The sequence below is a fragment of the Dasypus novemcinctus genome, chromosome 6 (genome assembly GCF_030445035.2).
Source record: "Dasypus novemcinctus isolate mDasNov1 chromosome 6, mDasNov1.1.hap2, whole genome shotgun sequence".
Taxonomy (NCBI): Eukaryota; Metazoa; Chordata; class Mammalia; order Cingulata; family Dasypodidae; genus Dasypus; species Dasypus novemcinctus.
The window spans coordinates 19,215,867-19,238,385 of record NC_080678.1 but is presented as its reverse complement, the minus strand read 5'-3'; the positions used below and the strand labels follow the sequence as shown (position 1 = coordinate 19,238,385).

General features: G+C 40.0%; 1 protein-coding gene, 1 long non-coding RNA gene and 1 pseudogene across 3 annotated transcripts in view; 2 read left to right on the top strand and 1 right to left on the bottom strand.

Moving 5' to 3' along the window:
* CACUL1 (CDK2 associated cullin domain 1) overlaps window positions 1-15,938 on the bottom strand; it is a 91,255-nt gene extending 75,317 nt beyond the window's left edge. For both annotated transcript variants that reach the window (XM_004471528.4, XM_071215650.1), the window contains exon 1: window positions 12,669-15,938. In XM_004471528.4, the coding sequence (XP_004471585.1) occupies window positions 12,669-13,026 (358 nt within the window). In that variant the 5' untranslated portion in view covers window positions 13,027-15,938. The remainder of the gene's footprint in view (window positions 1-12,668) is intronic.
* On the top strand, window positions 1,475-3,163 carry LOC139439139 (oxysterol-binding protein-related protein 9-like; annotated as a pseudogene).
* LOC139439215 (uncharacterized) lies at window positions 15,465-19,880 on the top strand. Its single transcript, XR_011648989.1, has 2 exons — window positions 15,465-15,550; window positions 15,983-19,880. It is a non-coding gene; the product is annotated as an uncharacterized lncRNA (long non-coding RNA).
* Window positions 19,881-22,519: the final 2,639 nt, after the last annotated feature.

The following is a 22,519-nucleotide window of genomic DNA, read 5'->3' as shown; positions in this document are numbered from 1 at the left end:
GTTTCCATTTCTTGCACCAAACTATAACTGATAAAGTATTTGGTACCAGAGTAGTTCCAAGAAACAAACTCTAAAAAGCTGAGAAGTTGGCTTTGCTTTTCTTATTTATAGTTGGACTTAAAGGCTATGATGGCATTGCCACAATTGGAAAACATACTAGTAGATCACAGAATGCAGGAATAAAGAGTTACTTAAATTATCTTATTCCCTGAGGACACCATGAATAAAGTTCTTTTTGAAAAAAAGTTTGGCAGACTCCTTCAGTAGTTATGATGGAAATGAAATACAAGGACTGTGATGTAGACTGTCAGTGGAAGACTTAAAGAAAGTTACTAGCTCAATGAACAGAAGACCAAAGAGCATCCATGACTGCCATAAATGAATCTCTTAATTCTGATAAGACATAAGGCTGACAAAACCAAAAATCAGAGACAGAATGATACTGCAGGCTACAGAATTACCATATAAACTTAATGCAAAGCCTCGTCCAATCTCTTAAGTGAAAAGATAGGGTACTAATTGCAAAAAGTAGACCCTGAGCATTGAAATGGGGCCTTTTGGTAGAGTCTGATCCATCTGAGAACCCTGACCTCACAAAACATACTGAGCATTCCCTGTCAGAAGCAGCACCCCCTCCTCCTCAGCAGGAGGCTAGTCTTTACTTGACTAAAGACTCTGCAACAACATCACCTGAAACCTCACAAGGGAATGCAGCCTCTCTTCATGCCTTGCCTCCAAGTAAGCAACCCTTACAGCTACCCAGACCTTCAGATCAGATATCCCAAAGGAACAAGTACCAAATCTAAACAAGCAGGAGATGGCTTGCATTCCAAAATAACTACATCACTTCATGACTTTAGAGTGGCTTAAACCTGGGGAATATGTATGGTAATGGATTCTGAGGGTGCCAAATGAGGAAGGAACCTAACTGTAGAAAAGGCTGAACTTATCAGAAGGACATCGGGCATCAAAGATAACATCAGTGAGCTTGAAGGCATAGCAACAGAAAGTATCCAAACTGAAGCATGGGGGTGGTGCAGCATTAAACAAAGATGAAGGGAGCCTCTCAGTGATATATGCTACAATTAGAAATGGTCTAACATGTAATTAAAGTGGGGGAGAAGGAGAGGAGGAAAAATTCTGAGGAAAAAAGGATAATTTTCCAAATTTGAATACTGTTAATAAAAGCCCACAAATCCAAGAAGCTCAACAAACACCAAAAAGGATAAATACAAAGAGAGCCCTACAATGGAATATCACAATCAAACTGCTCACAACTTAAGATAAAGTGAAAATCATGAAAGCAGCCAGAAAAAGAAGAGGACACATAGATAAGCCTGGGACTCAAAGTCATATGAGAGACAATCCCCAAGTCTACTTCAGATAGCCAGAGTCTCCTGGGGAATTTAGGGAGGATCTACATCTGAGTCCCAGGCTTATAGCCACCATACAGAATGTGGACTTGTGCATCCCCATGGTCTCTTCCTCTGGACCTGCCTCAATCTTGATACAAAGCAGCTTGAGAAATAGTCTAAAGTATCCAGATACTGAAGCAGGCTAGTAAGATAGGGAGTTAATAGATGGATCTGGAACCTGGCAGAGAGTCCATGTGGACATCAGTAACTCCCAAGATGGCTGGTGGAAGACACCACCCCCAAGATTCTGCTATCCAGAACAAAGACTTCTTCTGGGAACAAGGAAAAGCCCTGGATATTCCCTGAGGACTTTATCATTGGGTCCTCACTGGGGGATTGATGGGTGGGGTAAGCCATTGAAACAGCAAATAGCTGGAACCCCTCCCCTGCCATTAGCAAACAGGTGGAATAATTAATAGTTTATAAAGCAAACCAGAAGGCCTGAGCTCATGCCCTGCTCTCTTGCCTCTGGACCTGTTCCTGCCCTCTGTGCTGTTCCTGCCCTCTGTGCGCCGCTCTCACCATTTTTCCTCTGCCACAGGGCCATGCAAGCAAACCTGGGGATTTATAACCTATAGTGGGAATTGTAACCTGTAAATCAGCCCGCTTTATCACTTTTCAACCCCTTCCTCTCTACGTGGGACCCCTGATGTGTTATTTTCTCCCATTTCTCTTCCCTCCCTACCTGAATAAATTACTGGCATGCTCTTGAAATTCCTTTCTCCAGCATAGCCAAGAACCTAAATGAAATTGGTAACAATACCACAAAATTACTGCATTCTTCCATGTCCAGTGGAACCAGTGATGCTGACCTTTTCAATTCACATGATGACAAAGATGATGAAGGGGACACAGGGTCGATGTGGAAGAGCACAAGAGCATTATCAAGCATCTTGTCACAAGTTAGGCTTGGACTGGATCCTACTAAGGTAGTTCTTCTAACATTTATTCTTGAAGGAAGATCTCTTTTAGAGATAAATGTAGACTTTTTTTGCACATCCAGACCTGTTTATGAGCATTAGTGACCAGAAGGATCCCAGGGATCGAACTGTCAAAAAGTAGCTCTCAGCCTCTCATGCAGGAAGGAAAAGATCAGTTGCCAAAAAGTCATACAACCCTATTTTGGGTGAGATCTTTCAGTGTTATTGGTCACTACCAAACAATACTGAAGAGAACACAGAGCTAGTTTCAGGAGGACCAGTTCCCTGGGCTTCCAAAAACAGTGTAACATTAGTGGCTAAGCAGGTTTTGCATCATCCACCCAGGTGTGTCTCATGTCTAGACTGTGAAGAACATTACAGTCTCACATTCCCCAACGGTTATGGAAGCTCTATCCTCACAGTGCCCAGGGTGGAGCTAAGAGGAGAATGCAATATCAGTTGTTCCAAAATGGGCAAGAGTGAAAATATCACCTTGTACACTAAACCTTTCTAGAGGCAAGCAACACAGAATTACTGCTGAAATTTTTTTCTCCACATAAGAAGTCTTTTTGCTCAGTTGAAGGGGAATGGAATGGTATAATGTATGCAAAATATGCAAGAGAGGGAAATACAGTCTTTATAGATACCAAGAAGTTGCCTATAATCAAGAAAAAAGTGAGGAAGTTGGAAGATCAGAATGAGTATGAATCCCGCTGCCTTTGGAAGGCTGTCACTTTCAACTTAAAAATTAGAGACATTGATGCAACAAAGCCCAGGAAAGAAAGGAAAAGGAAATTCAATGGGAGACATGAATATGAAGAACACTGAGTTTATGATGAACCCTTCCTGAAACATCTTGGAGCTGCCAAGTGAATATGAAAAACATATTCACTTCTTTCTTACAGAGAAATACTGGACTTTCTGATGCAGATGAACAATTAAAGTGAGAAAAGCTTCCCATTTCCCGGCTTCTGTGTCAGTTACAATGTTGATTTGAGCATTGGAAAAAAACTTCAGGTTTTGAAACAAGATGTCTGCTCCTCCAAATCCCATGCTTTGAGAAGCATTTATAAATCACAGTCCTCAGACTCTGCACTCTAACACTGCTGTTGAGATATACATGTTTCCTAGTTCATATAATATTGGGTTCTATACACACACACACACACACATATATATATATACTATACATGATGCCTGATTTTGCATAAATACTACATCTACTGTAAATACTGGTTCCTCTAAATTGCTTTAGAAATTAGTGCAATGTTTTAAAATCAATTGTTAGAAAATTTCATGGTCTCCCCTACAATAACTTTATGTGTGGGGGTAATTAAACTATTAATAAATTGTTAAAAATACACATATATAAAAAACAATGCCAAAAGCAATAGAAAGACATCTTTAAAGTCATCAGCAATACTATCCAACAATAGTATTCTTTGAGAGAGAAGGTAAAATAAACACTTCGGCAAACAAAAACTGAATAAATTCAAGCCTAATGGAATGCACCAAAAAAAATGTTAAAGAGTTCTTCGGGTGGAAGAAAAATAAGGGATAGATCCACACAAAAGGAATGAAGAATGACAGAAATGGTAACTATATGGGTAAATATAAAAGACTTATATTCCAGCTTTTGGTTTATTTGAAAGATAAATGTCACATACTGGACCATTCCATTTGTGTGAAATAGCCAAAATAGGCAAATCTATAGAACCAAGAAGCAGATTGGCGGTTGTCAGGAGTCGGAGGGAGTCAAGAATGGGAAATTTAATGGCTATGGGATTTTATTTTGGGGTGCTTAATGGGTAACAGCATTTTATTGTGGGGATATAAAAATATTTTGGAACCAGAAAGAGATGGTGATTGCATAACACCGTAAATGTACTAAACATCACTAAATTTTCACTTCAGTTTGGTTAATTCTGTTACATGAATTTAACCTCAATTAAAAAGAAAAAAGATGACTGCTTTAAGCAAAAATTATAAGTGTATTTGAAGTAAAATATATGACAACAAATGCACAAAGGACAGGAGGACAAAAATGTTAGGATTTTATATTATATGCAAATCCAGTAAGAGAATATTTAAAGGTAGACTGGCAAGTTAAATTTTCATACTATAAATTCTAGAGTAACTAATAAAAAGAAATAATCAAAAATAAGACAGGAAAAGAGAAAATAAAAAAAGAATGTGTGAAACAAAGAAAACAAATAGCAAGATGAGAGTTTTAAACCCTGCCATACTGATAATTAAACATAAATGTTCTAACCATTCCAGTTAAAAAGTACTAACGCTGGATTAAAAAAGGCAAGATCCAATAATAAACTGTCTATAAGAAATGTACTTTAAATATACACAGATAGGTTAAAAGTAAAATAAGAAAAGATGCATCACACAAACAATAATCCTGAAAAATTTAGAATGGCTGTCAGAAAAGGTGGTCTTCAGGATAAAGACTATTACCAGACATAAAGACTTCGTAAAATGATAGAAGAGCCAATTCACCATGAAGACTTAGCCATCTTAAAGGTGATACACCAACAGCAGATCAATGGAACAGAATGAAGACTCCAGATTTAGAACCACACATATGTGGTCAGTTAATTTTCAACAAAGTTGTCAAAGTAAATCAATGAGCAAAGGATCATCTTTTCAGTAAACAGTGCTGAAGCACCTGGATATACATTTTGGGGGAAAAAAAGAACATCAATCCTTTATTTACACCATGCACAGATTTTAAGTGATAATTGATCATAGTCCTAAAACCATAAAATTTTTAGAAGACAATATAGAAAATCTTGATGAAAATCTTCATGAATTTTGGGGAGAAAAATTGTTTGGGGAAGAACAAACTACAGGGAAAAAAAATTGATACATTAGACTATCAAAATGTCTTCAGGGGCAGCAGACTTGGCCCAGTGGTTAGGGCGTCCGTCTACCACAAGGGAGGTCTGCGGTTCAAACCCCGGGCCTCCTTGACCTGTGTGGAGATGGCCCATGCACAGTGCTGATGCGCACAGGGAATGCCATGCCATGCTGGGGTGTCCCCCGCGTAGGGGAGCCCCTCGCACAAGGAGTGTGCCCCGTAAGGAGAGCCGCCCAGCACGAAAGAAAAGTGCAGCCTGCCCAGGAATGGTGCTACACACACGGAGAGCTGACACAACAAGATGACGCAACAAAAAGAAACACGGATTCCTGTGCCGCTGACAACAACAGAAGCAGACAAAGAAGATGCAGCAAATAGACACAGAGAACAGACAACTGGGGTGGGGGGTAGGAGGGGAGAGAAATAAATAAATAAATAAATAAATAAATAAATATCTTTTTAAAAATGTCTTCAGAAAACACTGTTCAGAATCTTAAAAATAAGTTATACATCAAAATACTCATAATATTTAAGTGTCTTAAAAAAAAACAACTCATAATACATACATCAGATGAAGGACTTATATCCAAAATTTATGAAGAACTCTTACAAAGCAATAAGGCATACAACCCAAGAAAATGGAAAAAAAATTGAATAGATTCCTCACAAACAAAACTAAAGGCCAGTAAGCACATGTAAAAGGGAAATGCAATATAAAACCACAATGAGATGCCACTTCTCACACTCCAGCAAGAATAAAAGACTGACAAGCATGTGAAACCTAACCCGTACAAGTATCAGTAAGTGGCACTACTGGGACTTTAATACATTGCTGGTGCGAGAGTATAATGGTACACTCACTTTGGAAAAGTCTGGCAGTTTCTCATAATGTTAAATGTATAGTTAATACATGACCTGGTAATTATACTTGTATTTATTTGAAAACCAATGTCTACACAAAGCCTTGTGTATGGTTATTCAAAGCAGCTTTATTCACAGTAACCAACACTGGAAACAGATAATCATCCACAGATGAATAATTTGTGGTAATCCAAAAATGGAACACTACTCAGCAATAAAAAATAAATACCCAATTCATGCAAGAACATGGATGAATCTCAAAATCAGACTGAGAAAAAGATGATTGCATGATTCCATTTATATGAAATCCTAGAAATTACAGACAGTGGACCAGTGGATGCTGGCACTGTAGATGGGGGTATTAACTACAAAAGTATGAAGATTATTTTAGGGTGATGTTAATGTTCTCTCTTGATTGTTGTGGTGGTTCCTGCTGGAGAGACAGTCCTCCTTGGGCCTCTTGCCCTCCTACAAGTCTTGCTTGAGTGTGTCAAGATGGCAAGATCCTGACTATCCACTCTTTTACATGGGACCATTCTGCAGCTGGTAACCTTCAAAGATCAGGTAAAATCTCCCGCTGGACAAAAAGCAAACTTGCTTACTGCTTTCTATAAAAGCAGTGGATTCCCCAAGCTGGATGTTGCCCAGCTGCAACAGATACCTATTGAGAGAGCATCCATCTGGGCTACATTGTGTCACCCCATGGGACTTGGTGACAAGGGAAATCTATGCTGACTCTCACATTCTCTGCTATACTGTGAATAATAAAGTCTTTTATCTCTGACCCAGGAAATCTCCTGGCTTCTGCCAGCAATCCATGAAACAGTAACAGGTTAATTTTTGCTTGCAAGTGAAGTAAAAATCAAATCCCAGACCAGTTACATGGATCAAATTTAAACTGCACCCCTAAAATGGATATACTTTATTGAATGTAAACAGAGTAAGATGGAAAAGGGAAAAGAGGCACAAGAGAAGAAAGGAGATGGAAAAGGAAGAGTAAGAGAAGGAAGAGGACAAGGAGGAAGATGAGGAGGAAGGGATAGGAAGCAGGGGAGGAAGTCAAGAAAACTGAAATTGCTTAGTGTAGATGAATCCAAATACAGGAAAATTAGAGTGGATTTATCATATCCAGTCTGTCACATGCCCCTAAATTGTTGTCTGGGCAGGCCCTTCACCAAAGAATTAAGAAATATATTAGTGAGAGAAGCACTAGTATCCTTGATAAATGCTGTGGTGGCTATCCTTTATAGTTCTCAGTTAAACATGGGCAATACTGCCATTAAAAGGGGCTCCCTTATTTCAGTGAAACAATGAGATTACCAGGGTGACAAAGAATATGTGGAAACATTTACCCCCAAGATCTCAAGTGGCATGGTTATTATAACAGGAAGCAGGGTCAGAGTGGTTATAAGAATGGGTTTACCATCAAGGATCTCTGGTGGTGGCTAACACAGTGTCCTTAGGGAAAATAGATGATATACTAAAGTATTAATTGATCTGTATAACAGGAAGAAAAAAAGGAAAAAAATAAACTCTAAGTGTATCAGATAGAGGCCTGACTTGAGTGGCCACAATGGAGAATCATGGCACCTCTAATACTCAGACCTTAGCCTATTCAGAGACACAGAGCCCTTGAAATAAAGGAAAGGATGGATTTCACAGAGGAAGGACATTATAAAAAGGGTTCAAGATCATAAAGTCTTTCCAGCCTTTCCCAGGAAAGCATACAGCTCTTTACATCTGGGAAACAGAATCCCTCATACTTCTCAGGGAATAATCCAGAGAAATTACTAACCCTTAGGGACAGAAATGTCACTGTGGTAAACCAGTCAGATCAGGAGCTTATGGAGGTCATATAATAAACAGTACTTGGGCCTCAATCTATCTCACAGTTGGTACAGCAGACACTGTAATTTCCCCAGTTCCTGAATGCACAGTTAATGGCTCTCTGACCTATTAAATAAGGGCTATCAGTATAGAAAGGGGCAAGTCACATCCCCTGGAATTCTCCCTTCCTACCAAAATAAAAAACCCAAAGTAACAGCACATTCCTGTGGGACTGCAGAGAACTGTACCACCTTCAAAGACTTGTAAGATCCAGGGATGGTAATTTCTGATGACATTCTGATTTCATCAGCCTATCTGGTCAGGGCAGAAGAGGTGGGTCTTTTGAGAATGACCGTGGATTTCAGTGAATCAAATCAAGTGATAGCTCCAATTGTAGCTGCTATTCTAGATAATGCCTCTTTTCCGGGACATATCATCATCCCTGGTACCTAGTATGCATCTACAAGGTCATAAATGTTTTCCCCCATTTATTCTAAAAACAAAGCCCATGAGAAACTGCTTTCACCTCACAGTCCAGCAATACACATTCACTGTCATAGCTCAGAGATTTATCAACACTCCAGCTATCTTTCACTATTTGGTCCACAGAGAGCTTGATCATTTCACCATACCTTTACATCTACTACACTGTTACTTCCACCAGCAAGTATAAGTTTTCCCATATCTTCATGTCCCCACCAACACTTGGCATTATCCAGCTGCTAAACTTTGCCATTCTAACAGGCGGAAAAAAGGCATTCCATTACTGTTTTAAATTTCTCTGATTATTAATGTTTTCAAACATTTCCCCTATGCATGTTAGGATTTCCAATTCTGTAAACTACTTATTAATATCCTTTGCCTATTTTTCTACACAGGTTGCTGCCTCCTTCTTGTTGATATAAGGTCCTTTGTAGAGTCTGGATATTAATCCTTTGTCAGTTTTAGGTCCTGCAAATATTTTCTCTCCTCCTTTCATCTGTCTTTTGCTGAATGGAAATCTTTAATTTTTATGTAATCAAAGTCATTAATTTTCACCTGAAAAGCTTCTGAAGCTTTTAAGAAGACCTTCCCTATCTCTAGGGAAAAAGCTTCTTCTATACTGTCTTCTATTAACTTTATAGTTTTTCCTATCACATAAAGATCTTTAATTTATTCAGAGTCCATCCTGCTTATGGTGTCAGGTTGTTGTTTTTTTCTCCATATAGTAAGCCATGTTCCCTCACACCATGTGACTTCTTTCTCCAGTGATTTATAGTGGCACCTTTATCTTAAGTTCCTGTGTATACATAGGGTCAGTCTTGGTACTTTCTCATTTGTTCCACTGATCTATTTTACTGTCCTTATACTTATACCACAGTTTTAATTTCTATAGCCTTAAAATATTACTTTAACTTCTGATAAAGTAAGACTCCCAAAACAAATTTTTAAGACTGACTTAGATATTCATAAATTTTATCCCTCCATCTAAATTTTAGATTTAGGTTATTGTGTTCGTCAAACCAACTAAATAGAATTTTGACTCCATTATATTGACCTAATAGGTGGTGGACTTTGCCCAGTGGTTAGGGCATCTGTCTACCACATGGGAGGTCCGTGGTTCAAACCCAGGCCTCCTTGACCCGTGTGGAGCTGGCCCATGCGCAGTGCTGTCCCCCGCGTAGGGAGCCCCACACGCAAGGAGTGCACCCCATAAGGAGAGCTGCTTAGTGCGAAAGAAAGTGTAGCCTGCCCAGGAATGGTGCCACACACACGGAGAGCTGACACAACAAGATGACGCAACAAAAAGAAACACAGATTCCTGTGCCGCTGACAACAACAGAAGCAGACAAAGAAGACGCAGAGAACAGACACCGAGAACAAAAAACCGGGGTGGAGGGTGGGGGGAGAAGGGGAAAGAAATGAATAAATAAAAATAAATAAATAAATAAAAATGGAAGTCAAGAGCACTTAAAAATATATATATATATTGACCTAATAGATCAAATAAAGAAAACCGATGTCTTTATAATAATAAATAATCCTATCCAAGAGCATTATAAGTTTTCCCATTTATTTAGATTCTCTTCTAGTTTCTTATTAAAGTTTTCTCTTTAAAAGTCTTGTGTATTCTTGGGTTAATTTCTAGATACTTTATAGTTTTGTTGCCATTATCATATACAATATTTACTTTTTATTACCTTCACTAGTTGGTTATTGCTACTGTAGTAAATGCTATTAATTTTGTAGATTGATCTTAAATACAGCAATCTGCTACATTCTTACTAGCTCTAACAGTTCTCTCTTGATTCTAATGGTTCTTGTAGGTAGGTGATCATATTATCCACAGATAATGAGTTTTATCTCTTCCCTTCCAATCCTTATACCGTTTATTTTCCACCTTTTTTAGCACTGACCAGGACCTTTCTTACCATGTTAAACAAGAGCAGTGATAGGGGACATTTTTATCTTGTTCCCATTTTAAAAGTGAATACATCTAAAATTAGGTATTAAGTATTATTGGACATTATTTCATGTGGGTTTTATCTAGTTATCTTGTACTCCTAGTTTGCTAAGGGTTTTTATCATAAATAGGTACAGAATTTCATGGAATTATTTTATGGCAATTGAGAATTGTTTTCCTCCTTTAATCTAATGAGTTAAATTACACTGATGGGTTAAAAAGATGCTGAACCATGCTTACATTCCTAAAACAAACTCTATGGATTATGACTCTTAAAACACTATTGGATTTGATGAGCTATTATTTTATGCAGGATTTTCATATTTATGTTTGTAAGACAAAGAGGCCCATAATCTTCTCTTACACTGTTCTTACCTAGTTTTAGAATCGAGATTTCACTAAACTCATAATATGAGCCTGACCTCTTTGTTTTTTTCTCTTTATTTCCTATTTCCTAGAACAACTTGTAATAAGGAATAGTATTATTTGAAAGTTAGAGGGAACTCACTTATAAGACTTTATGAATCCAGGGTTTTTTAAAGGGGAGGTCTTTAACTACCATTCCAGTTTATTAAATACTTGTTAGTCAATTCAAGTCATCAATTTCTTCTGGTACCATTTTCACAGTTTTATTTTTCTAAGAATGTATACATTTCATCAAGGCTTTCAAATTAGGCAAAAGCAGTTCATAATATCTTTTTTTTTTAAATCTCTTATGCTTGTATTTATTTCCTGTTTTTCATTATTTTATTTGCATCTTTTTTTTTTCTTAATTCTATGAGAAGTCTATCTAGCTTATTAACCCTTTTCAAAGAAAAGTGCAACCTCTTGCTCTGGCAAATCTTTTTCTTATTTTATTTTAATTCATGTTTTTAAAATATTACATTCAAAAAATATGAGGTCCCCATTCACCCCCCACCCCAATCATTTTCTTAATTTCACCATTTTTGCCCTTTTTGCTGCCTTTTTTTTTTTTTAACTCTTCAAATGTACTTTAAGCATTAAAGCATACTTCCTTTAGTATTTAAGTCACTCTGCCACTCTGTACAAGGTATGGCTTTACAACATACACTTCAATGCACAAATTATACAATATAAGCTTTATTCTCATGCACGAATAGGGAAAAACTCATAAATCTTATACACTACACCTATATATGAATGTCTTTGACTACAGCAGCATTTTCAAGGCAAATAAATAAAGGTTATGTGCTGTTCCCACACACACACACAAAATACTGTGTAAGGCTGGAACTACACATCTGAAGCAAGCAAAAATTTTCTCTCCACAGCTAACTGGACAATTACTGGTACAGCTTGATAAAATTAGTAACTAGAAATGAAATCTTCAGTTGCTTTAACAGATGCCATTTCAAACAAACGTGCAGTTAATAATAGGAGAGAAAAACCTGGCTGTGACTGTCACATTCAGTTTCTCACACACCCGTACATACACATATACACACAAATCACTCAAAGCAAAGCACATTTCTTTTCCGAGCTGTGGAAGCACACAGTCTGGTTGGAGCCAGTTTCAGATTACAAAACAGATTTTGGTCTTGAATCTTTTTGCCTGCCACTGAGCATTAAGGCAGATCACTAACACCAAGTTCAACATTCAACAGAATCTTGGGTTTGGACACATGGTGAATGGCTTATTCTTTAGAGTGCAGACTTTTAAAAGTGATTTTACACATTATTAGCTTCAAAACGGATGCCCCAATTCCCACTGAATTGGTATCACTCAAGAAACAACTCGTATACATTTCCCTATTTGCATGCAGAAGATACACACTGGAGCAGAGAAAGAACGAGGAGTAGATCTCAGTTAACTTTCTAATTCCTGACCTGTTTAATGCAAACTGGCTAAAAGCACAAGGAGAACACAAGTTGCCAGATTTCTTTTCTAGATCTCTGGCTGCAGAAGACGGAGGGCCACTCTTAAAAAAGCTCGGGCAGCCTTATCCCTACCCCCCGCCCCCCAACCTTTGAGAGTGAAACTTTAAAGGTACGGGGGACAGAGAAAAAGAGTTTCCTAAGGCTGAGAGACAGCAAGTTGTGATAAGGATCGCGTTGGTAGAAGAACCTCGGGCTGTGTGCGTACCAGGCTGCTTCTCCAGGCCAGGTAACCTAAGAAGCCAGGGCCGCTCTGGCGCGGGCCGCAGACAGCCAACTTGGGGAGAGGGAGCGGGGAGAGGAGGAGAGCCCCAAGCCTGAAACAAAGGAAGCGGGGCTGCTTCGGGAGGTGCGGAGAGCGCATCCGGGTGAGCGCTGGGGGGGGGGGGGGGGGCGTTCAGAGAAAAGCCGAGGCTGCGGGGAAAGGCTGGACTCACAGAACTTGGAGGTGGAGGTGTTGATGTTGATGGTGGAGCCCGGGGTGGGGGCGGGGGCCGCCTTGGCGACGGCGGCGGCCGCGTCGCAGCTCTTCAACATCATGATCACCCCATTGGCCTCCGGCGGCGGCGGCGGCCCCATCGAGAGCCCCTCCTTGGGGCCTTTCCTATCCACGGAGACCGCGGACACCGTCAGCAGCTGCCCCCCCGGAGGCTCTCGGACAGGGGCTGGGACCGACGAGGGGGGCGGCGGCGGCTGCCGGAAGCCGTCCACGGCGGCCTCCCAGTTGTTGTGGTTCTGATCGTCCATCATCGCCTCGTAGCTGCCCCCCTCCTCCTCTTCCATGCTCTCCTCCATCCTGCCGGCCCCCGGCACCCGCCCGCTTCACAGACACCTGCCGCCCGTGTCAACCTCGGGCCAGGGGCACCGCAGCCTCCTCGAGCTCACATCGCCAGCGGCGGAAACGGGCGCGGCGGGAAGGGCAGCGACACGCCGAGTCCCGCGCTGCCCGCTGTGCCGACTCGCTTAAGAGACCGAGCTGTCGGCGGTGGGCGCTCTGAGGCTCTAGTCTGGGAGAGGCAGCCGTAAAGTCACGGCGCCTCTCACGACATTTTTCGGCAGCTTCCAACAGGCAGTTGGAAAGGGCAGCTGGAGGAGCGGCCAGGAGGAGCGGCCAGGAGGGCACGTGGTGCGAGGGACGAGCCGGCGACAGCAAAGCGAAAAGGGGCGGGAGCTGTGAGGCACCCCGACGCAACCGGGCAGAGGTTAGCCGTGCGTCCAAAGGCCCCGCGCTGGGAGTCGGGGAAGGAGGAGCGGCCCCGAAAGAGCATTCCGCGTCCTGGTCCCACGTGATAATGGGGCCTTGCGCATGCGCGTTGGTAGTCTGGTTACCAGGACGACAAAGAGCAGGGCTGGCTGAGGAAGATGCCCGCACAGCCCCGGGCGGTGGCTCTGTCACTGACCACTCCTGCGGTGGTGTTTGCCTCGCGTCCGCCGAGTCTGCGGCTCTTCGTGACGCCGAGGGCCTCGCAGCTCCGCCCTTCGCTTGAGGACGGCCCCTTGCTGGGACTGCTCGTGGGCCCGATCCTTAGCCTTCGCTGCCCCAGACGCGGAGAACCAAGGACGAAAATCGAAATTTAGTAGGTTGGCCAAAAAAATAAGAGTTTGAGGTATTAATGGATTTTTTTTAAGTTCTTTAACTCCCTCTCTACTTATTTGGGCCAGAAACCCAACCTTTTAAGAATTACCAAGCTTCCTGCCCTGTTTCACAAGTCTAACTACAGAGTTTGTGTCTTGAGGGTCGGAAAAAATATATATTATATAACTATTATTTCTTTTGTTACAGTAAATGCGCATTCTCTAATTTTTGCAAAATAGTGTATTATATAAGAATGTAATTGTTTATTGTGGAGCTCATGCTAGCTACGGGTGAGAAAGAAATTGTCAAGAAGACCATTTATTACATTTAAGCAGACAAGTAATCCTTATTTCCATAAGATACATAATGTGAAAAGAATCACTTGAGCCTCTGAGAAATTATTGCCTCTGACGTTCTTTGGTACCCACATTTGTTTCAGCCTCCCTAAATAATTTTTCTAATATATTCTGCACTCAGTCTATTTATTGGAATGTTTTTACCACTTTGAATGATTTAATTTAAGACAATGTTGCCTCATATTAATGGCATGTATTTTTTTGAATCATGCATTTTAAATTCTCTGGGCCTGGACCTACACTTCTTCTCTCATTCTGGAACTTTTTGGGGATACAGGAGGAAAAAAACATTTTTCAAGTGAAAGAATTGAGCAAAATGCTGAGGGGAATAAAAGAAGGATGGAATGAAGACAAATCATAGTCTTTTTCAGAGGAATACCCGCTAAGAGAGTTTATCCACAAATCCTTGTGTGTGTGACTAGAGATAAAGAGGGGTCGCTACATAATGATAAAAGATTTTTTGTACAGGAAAGATACAAGAATTATAAATGTGTATGTCCCTGATAACATGGCCACAAAATATATGAAGCAAAAATTAACAGAAATACGAGAAGAAAAATCTACCATCAGGATAGGTGATTTTAACATCTCTAATAAATCAAGGAGACAGAAGAATCTTTAAGGGACTAGAATATTTGATAAAATTACTGATCTTGTTGTAATGCACACATATAGAATATTGCACTGAACAACTGCAAGATAAACAGACTTTTCAAGAACATTTGGAACGTTTATAAAAATTGAACACATTGGGTCATAAAACAAGTCTATATGTCTATGATTAGTATCATAGAGACCACATTCTCTGCCTACTATATAGTTAAGATAGAAATCGATGACCAAGAGATAACTATTAAATTCTATATTCCTGGAAATTAGAAAACACTTCTAATCAACTCATAGGTCAGAAAAGCTAATGGAAATTAGAAAATATTTAAAACTGAACAAATTGGTACCATCATACTAATATAACTTCTGTCCTAGTAAAGCCCTACTCCAGGATTTTTACCCAGCATTCTGGTGTATGCTGAATCTTTCACATGTGTGCTATCAGATTTGATCAATAGAGAACATTCATTTTTGCTGTAATTGACTAAAAACACCATTATGGCAAAATCTTTCTAACAATAATGTGACCAAGGCAGTTATTGACAGAGAAGTACCCGCCATAAATAAATAAGAAACACCACCTGCTGAGGGGAAACCAAATGTACATATTGATTCCTGGTTGATTTTATGGATTTATAAGACACTCTTACATTACCCTTTAAAACATATTATTATATTTTAATAGTCATTAACTTGAAATCATTGATTTGTTCTGGGACGTGGAGATGGAGAATAATATTATCAACCATTGACCCAACACTGAACAGTTACAACACAGGTAAATAATTACTACAACCACACATATTCACAGATATTAATCTATATGTGTTTGGTTTTTTGGTTTGTTTTTATTCCCCCCTATGCTGTGAATTTGATTAGAACATGTAGCAGTTTCATATGGTTATGGGGTGGGATACAGGGTTGGTGGTTCCAAAATGCATATGTGGCTAATTGTCTAAAATAGTTAAAACTTGGGGTGGGGAGGAGTAGTTGGTTGGAAAAGCAGGCAGACTTTGCCACTAAGAATTGAGTCTTTCTATGGCTCTAAATACCTAACGTCAGTTTTGCAAAATAGTTCATTGCAGTTTTTTTTTAATACATTGTATTTTAAATACAATATATTTTAAATACATTGTATTTATTTTTTAATAAATAAATGCACTAGTGACAAAGTCTTTTTTTTTTTTTTTTTTTTTTACTTTCGACCAAGCTGTGAGCCTTGCTGCACCCCTACCTTGACTATCTTGACACTACTTTTGCAGCCGTGGGACTGCAGAGAAAACTCCAACTACAGAAGGGGAAAAAAGGAGGGGGTGGGATGGGAGACAACTTCAAATATTAGCTATTCCAAATTATCAACCTCACCCTGACCTCCTCTTCCCCTCTTTTCCCAGTCAGCCTACTGGTATTTTCGCATTGCCCTTTCCCTGACTATAAAACTCAGCTACCCCCTTCCTTCCTAAGAGTTGAGTTCTCCGCTCTCTTCCCTGCCATAGTAGCTGTTAATACATCAACCTCGCTTGTTTCACACACTGTCTGATACAGTTGTTTACTTTGATACTAGCTTAAATCTACTAGAAACATTTTTTTCATACTAAATCTTTTTTTAAAATATAGTCAACTCTTAAAATACAATCTGTACTATGAGATACTTTTTTCTCTAAGAGAAAATAAAGTTTATTGCCATTTTTTTTTCTTTTCATCAATCCTACCCACCTAATTCTTGCATTGTTAGTAAAGGATGAAATTGCCCAGAGGTGAGCAATAAGAAGGAAAAAGAGGAGGGGGAAAAAGAAAAAGAAAAATACCCACAAAATACCTGCCTATCCTAAACAGGCAAATAATAACTAATTAAATCAGAGAAGACTGTAGTGGAAAACATAGCAACATACAGATTTCTTTTCATTGCTGTTTCATTTTAAGTTTACTACTAATTTTGTGAAGGCATTAGCATGGAAAATTTTAAAACTCAATTTTGATGGCACTAAAGAAAAGCAATATTAAAGAAGAATGAATACTTTTAATCTCTAGAAGACCATAATTGTAAGAAGATAGGATTTCACAAAGAAATGATTTGTGAATGTATAATGCAACTGGAAGTCTGAATGCAGAGCTGGTGGATCTTGATTAGAAGGTAAAAGGATTAAAAACATGTAAAGGAGCCTCAATAGTCACTGAGATGACTGCTTACAGTGAAGTTGTATAGCCACTCGGGAATATTCTCTACTCAGTTTTTCTTTCCATGTTGGGATTTGTACCTTCCTTTTACATCTTAGCATCTTAATCCTAAATTCTGTCCTGCAAGTGGAACAGAGATAATGATGCAGATTCTCTCAGTAAATCTGATGAGTTTAGGAGCTGAAGGAAATGAATGTAGGTAAAGGAGGCAATAGAAAAAAGATTTTCCTACCAATACCCTGTGGCAGGCCTATCCATTCAGCCATTCACAAATATTTCTGGTGTTCAGGCACTATGCTGAGGCTATGAGAGTGAATAAGGCACAAATGGCTTTTGTCTTCATGAAGCTTCCATTCCTTCAAGTTGTCATTTAACAATTAAGCACAAGACCCAAAGTATGAGAAGCACAGTGAGGAAAATATTGCTCTGAGAGGGCATAACAAAGAAAATACTACTTTGGGAGGATCAGGGAGAAGCTCTCTAAAACAGTATTGCTCTGCTACGATGAATTAATGAATGGGTAGAAATTAGCCAGACAACAAGTTAAGGAGAGAACATTCCAGGCAGAAGAAATAACATGAGGGAAGGCATTTGACATATCTGGGGATTGAAAGAAAGGTAGTGAGAGTTGAGTATAGTAAAGATGAGGGAAAGGGGCATGATATACTTAGGAAAGATAGGGAAGGGCCTTTCTTGTAAGGCATGTTGAGTTTGCATTTCATTTTGAACAGAAACCAATTAAGGGGTTCAGGTACACACTTTAGGTAAGAGACAGTTGTGACTTGGACTAGGGTGGTGGCAGTAGACATAAAAGTGTCAGACTGGAGCTATATTTTGTAGTCAGAGTAGACGGGACTTGGTGATGGATTAAATATCGAGGGTGAGGGAAAGGTTTAAGGATGGCTCAGCCATGCTGGTATAGACATAAATAGATGATCACATCCATCCAAAGATCAGGTTTTATCAGATGCATCCAAGGGAGGAAGAGTTGAGTGAGTGATGGGAATGATGAATCAGCCATGGAGTCCAAGCTGGATGGGGACAGATGGCTAGAGAAAAAATAGAATTGTTTATGCATAAGAGGTCTCTGTGAGGTTAAAAGAGCTATTGCAGGGGGTGTCCTTAAGTAAGTGAATTAGCAGGATAGGTCTTAACAGAAAGCAGAACGTTTAAATTAGGAATTTCAAAGGTAGTGTAGTTGCTACTAGGGACAAGACCTACAGTGGGTATAGAGGACACTTCTGGTTTTCTTTCTTTTTCACTCTCAAGCATTTGAATGTCCTTCCTATTTGGACACATGCATTTTTCTTGAGCTTTGGTGAGAGGCAACAGCCTACCACCTGCCACTCATAAAGCCAGAAGGCGCCAGGTATTCCCTCGTGCCACAAACCATCATCATCATCATGCGCAAGGGCACCTGGCCTAAGTTAGCCAATCAGACCCCCTGCCAAGGGATTGGTGCCTGGAGAGAGAGGTGCAAAGGCATGAGAATTGCTGGACATGAATCATGACACCTGCAGAGTCAAGAAACTATGGTGAGGACAGCACTAGGAGCAATATGTTAACCAGACTGTCCCTTTGGCATGACCTCACCTATGTTCTCAGCTGCCTGGCTTCACTTACTTCCTGCCTACATTCCCCAACGTTCTTGTTGATTGACTTATGGGCACCTCTGCCACTTTGGATTCAAAAATCAGAGCATGTACAGCACAATTATACCTCAAACATTGACTCTCATGGCTGACACTACTCATAACCAACACTGATGTTTCTCTAAACCCTGTGTCCTCAGGACAAAAAGTGACCACCTCTGGATGCCATGAAAATTTGAGGGTGGTGCATACCACCTACATAAGAGACAAATGCTGCTTCAGAGCACAGGGAAGAACTGAGCAACAGAAGCACTTAACAGAAGACTAATTAACTTCTCAAATCCTTTCTCCTTGGCTTTAATGCAGTAGATTCTTGCATAACAAAATATCATTTCCCAGTTGTGCCAGATGTCCATTTTCAGTTTTTCATTCATGGTCATAAAGGTACTCGCTGTATTAAAGCAATTTGATTTAATTAAACAAGATATGAGATGCTCTGGGAGAGGTAAGTGAAACAATAGAAGATCCTCAGATATGAGAGAACTGTGGCCTTCAGTAGAAAATGAAGTTACTTTTGTATTTGTATTACACAGTTATTCAGTATGAATTGTTACAATTATTCCTTAATTGTTGTTTTCACTTTTGAAAGGCTTACCGTTTTAAAAATTTTTTAAGAAAATGGGTTTTCTAAATTAAACTACATGTAACATGCAAAGAAAAAAGCATTAGGATGAGGGAACAAAAATGTTTGCATGATTATGAGGTTAATTCAAATGGAAAATTTCCCAAAACGAATTTCTGTAGAGACTATTTTTTGTCACTATAGATTAATAGAAATTGGAGAAAGATTCTAACAATTAGTATGCCACTGTTTTCAGTTTTCTTTATTATATCCCAGCATTGAAGAATTTGAAAGGGAAATATTTAAAAACACTCAACAGATCTAGACGGTGCTTTAGGGGACCGTGAAACTCATGATATTGGGAATAGCAATGTCTATAGTGAAATTAAAATGTATAAATTTTGTGATGATAAATGATTGTAAGCAAACCAACCCCATCAAAATGTTTTAGTATGACATATTAAATTCCTGGTTCATTTCCAATCTAGATACTGCTTTTAAAATTTAATGGTCAGTTAGCAGAACATAGTTTCTCCATTTTGAAATTAATGAAAAACAATCTAAAAACCACAATGTCTCCAGAAAGGTTGTGTAATTTGTCATTATTCTCAATAGAACATGAATTTTGTGAACGTCTTGGTTATAACATTAATTAGCCATTTACTTAAATGAAGGCAAGAAAATTAACTTTTTTGGAATAAAATATATGCATTATGTAAGGCTTCATTTTATTACTTTTCCAAATATTGCCAGCCCTTTGGAACAGCACCCAGACCTACAAAATAATGGTTCATTCTAATCGTCTTTGATATTTTGCCATACCTTTACATGTACTTTTTGTTTTTCATCACATAAAGATATATCTCTTAGGATAGGAAGTTTAACAGTTAGCTGGATGTATATATTTAAATATTTGGATATACAGATGAGCCTCCATTCTCACTCCTACCACAAATATTAGAATTGCTCCTGTGAGGAGGCCAGGGAAGTAAGAGACCAGAGGACTTGAAGGGCCAGTCACATGGATGTTGAAGTTCCTTCAGGAGAACAGTGGCAGGAGTTAGGGTGGAGAGGCAGGTTATGGAGAAATGAAAGGGAGTGGGGTGGGAAACTCCAATAGTTATGACCACGAGATGATTACTATGAGTGGGTGGGGTAGAAAACTCCAACAGTGAGAGCCTCAACAGAGCTCACAAGAGACAAGGGGAGGAATGGAATGGAAGGATTTATGGGGACAAGGAGGGCACCAACACCATCTCCCTACTCTGAAGAAGATAGTGTATGAGAAAAAGTTTCTCCTCAAGAGGTCACAAGGGAAGGAGTACTCAGAAGACAGCAAAGATTGAATTAAGGTAAGGACCTGCAGGGAATATTTGAAGGAAAAATACATAAAAGGAATTCTAAAAAGCACTGTGAAAGGTTGCACCGAAGAAGAGTGAAGGATTGTCAGGGATAAGAATTACAAGTTTGGTGATGAGACTTCAGAAATGTATTAAAAGTCCCTGCTTGCACTTGGGATGAGAGCTGAAAGTGCTGAAAGGTCTAGGGCATCCAATCCTGATGGAGGATGAGAAGAAGACACCTGGGCCGAACAGTTCAGCTGTGGTATGGGGATTGAAATATGGGATTGGCCCTCCACCATCAGCCATCATTGGAAGGTGTCATGGGGCATATCAGTGGCTGGCAATAGCACAAGTCACCTGGTGGTTCTTCATGGCCAGGCAAGTCTCATTGGCATTCCAGGTGGGTGGACCAGGATACCTTGTGATCTTGGCCAACATTCTCAACAGATTAGCCCTGGGTGGAGTCCAGGGAGCCTTTTAAAGGCCAGACTGATCATCCGGTAGAATTTTGTGTCTAACTTGTATGTAAGAAGGGGCAGACACTGGTGGGTCTCAAATTCCTTTGTTCCATACACAGCACTTTTGTTCATCATACCCCAAATTGCCTTTCATATTCTGAACTCAAACATTTCCAGCTTTGGCACAGTCGTGCTTCCTGTCAGCCAACTGCTATTTGGGCAGTATCCTTGTATTTGGTCTATAGTATATGTTTATGAAAATTGCATGTTTTGCCTCATTGTTTTATAAAAATGAGGAGAAAATGCAAAACATTGAACTAATACCAGTGATAGAAAGTGTGGGACCTGGAAAGTCAATAATAGAGACACATGGAAATCATTGGGAGTGCTGCAAGTAAGGACTAGTCTGTCTTGGCTACATGCTGGACTTCAGCCAACCATGTGTTGAGTTGTGAAGTAAGAACAAAATTAAGTTGAAAGGCAACAAAATATTGTCAAAGATTGTCTGAAAGGACAATTAAAATTGAGGATTTTATAATCTGTTCAGCTTCCTGAGAATGGAAGAGCCTCTTCTAACCATGTGGAACTATTGTTTACCTTTCACACATGGAGTTACATCAATGCTGTGAGGAGCATGTTTTGTTAGGAAGCAGAGGATTGTTTGTGCAGCCATTACACTCAAACTGGAAGCCTCTTTCGTGGACCACAGTGTCTCTGAGGTAGCAGTTTTAGCATCATTCCTGATACTTGACAGGAGAGAAAGTGGGAAGGCCACTGAGGAGTATGTGAATAATTCTAAGGAAGACAATTAATATTGTGTACCTTCCATGTGCCAGGCCCACACCATGTGCTTTTCCCATCTAGCATGGGCTGCCTTTCCTCTGAACTCAGAACTATCCCGAAAGCCAGTACCTAGACGGAGTCTGGTGGTGGTGATGGCCAGAGCATTAGCCGGCTTCTCCATGTGACCCAGAATAGCATAGACAACAGTAATAGTGATAATATCAAGGCTGCTAGTAACAGTAGTGATAAAAACAGCACACATTCATGGCACTGTGTAAAACATTTTCTATAGATTTCATTTAACCCTCATAAGAACCCTGAGTAACTGAGGATATGGGATTTGCTTAAGGAAATTCCCCAGGTCAGAGGTAAGAAAACTTTAGTGTAAACACATGAGGCCAGGTCCAGACCTGTCCGCTTATCCACCACATGCCATTGTCCAGAAGTAGGCCATGCATGGCAGCAGTGGGAAGCAGGCCCGGGCAGAGGCTAGCAAGAGTCCCTGGAGAAGCCTCAGGGAGCTGGCCAGTGGAAGGCTAGTCACTGGAAGGCAGCCCGTGGGAGGGAGCCAGCCAAAAATGGTTTATGCTTCTGGCAGAGAATACCTATCTCAAAGAGTTGCTGGCAGGATTGCCCAAGGTGCTGACGACCCATCCCCTTCTCTCTCATACCGTCTTCCCAAAACAGAATTCTCAGAGACAGCTGGGGCTGCTTGGCCACTCCCAAAGTCTTCTGCACTTCTTTTCCAATCAGCTCACCCCTTTATCTTCT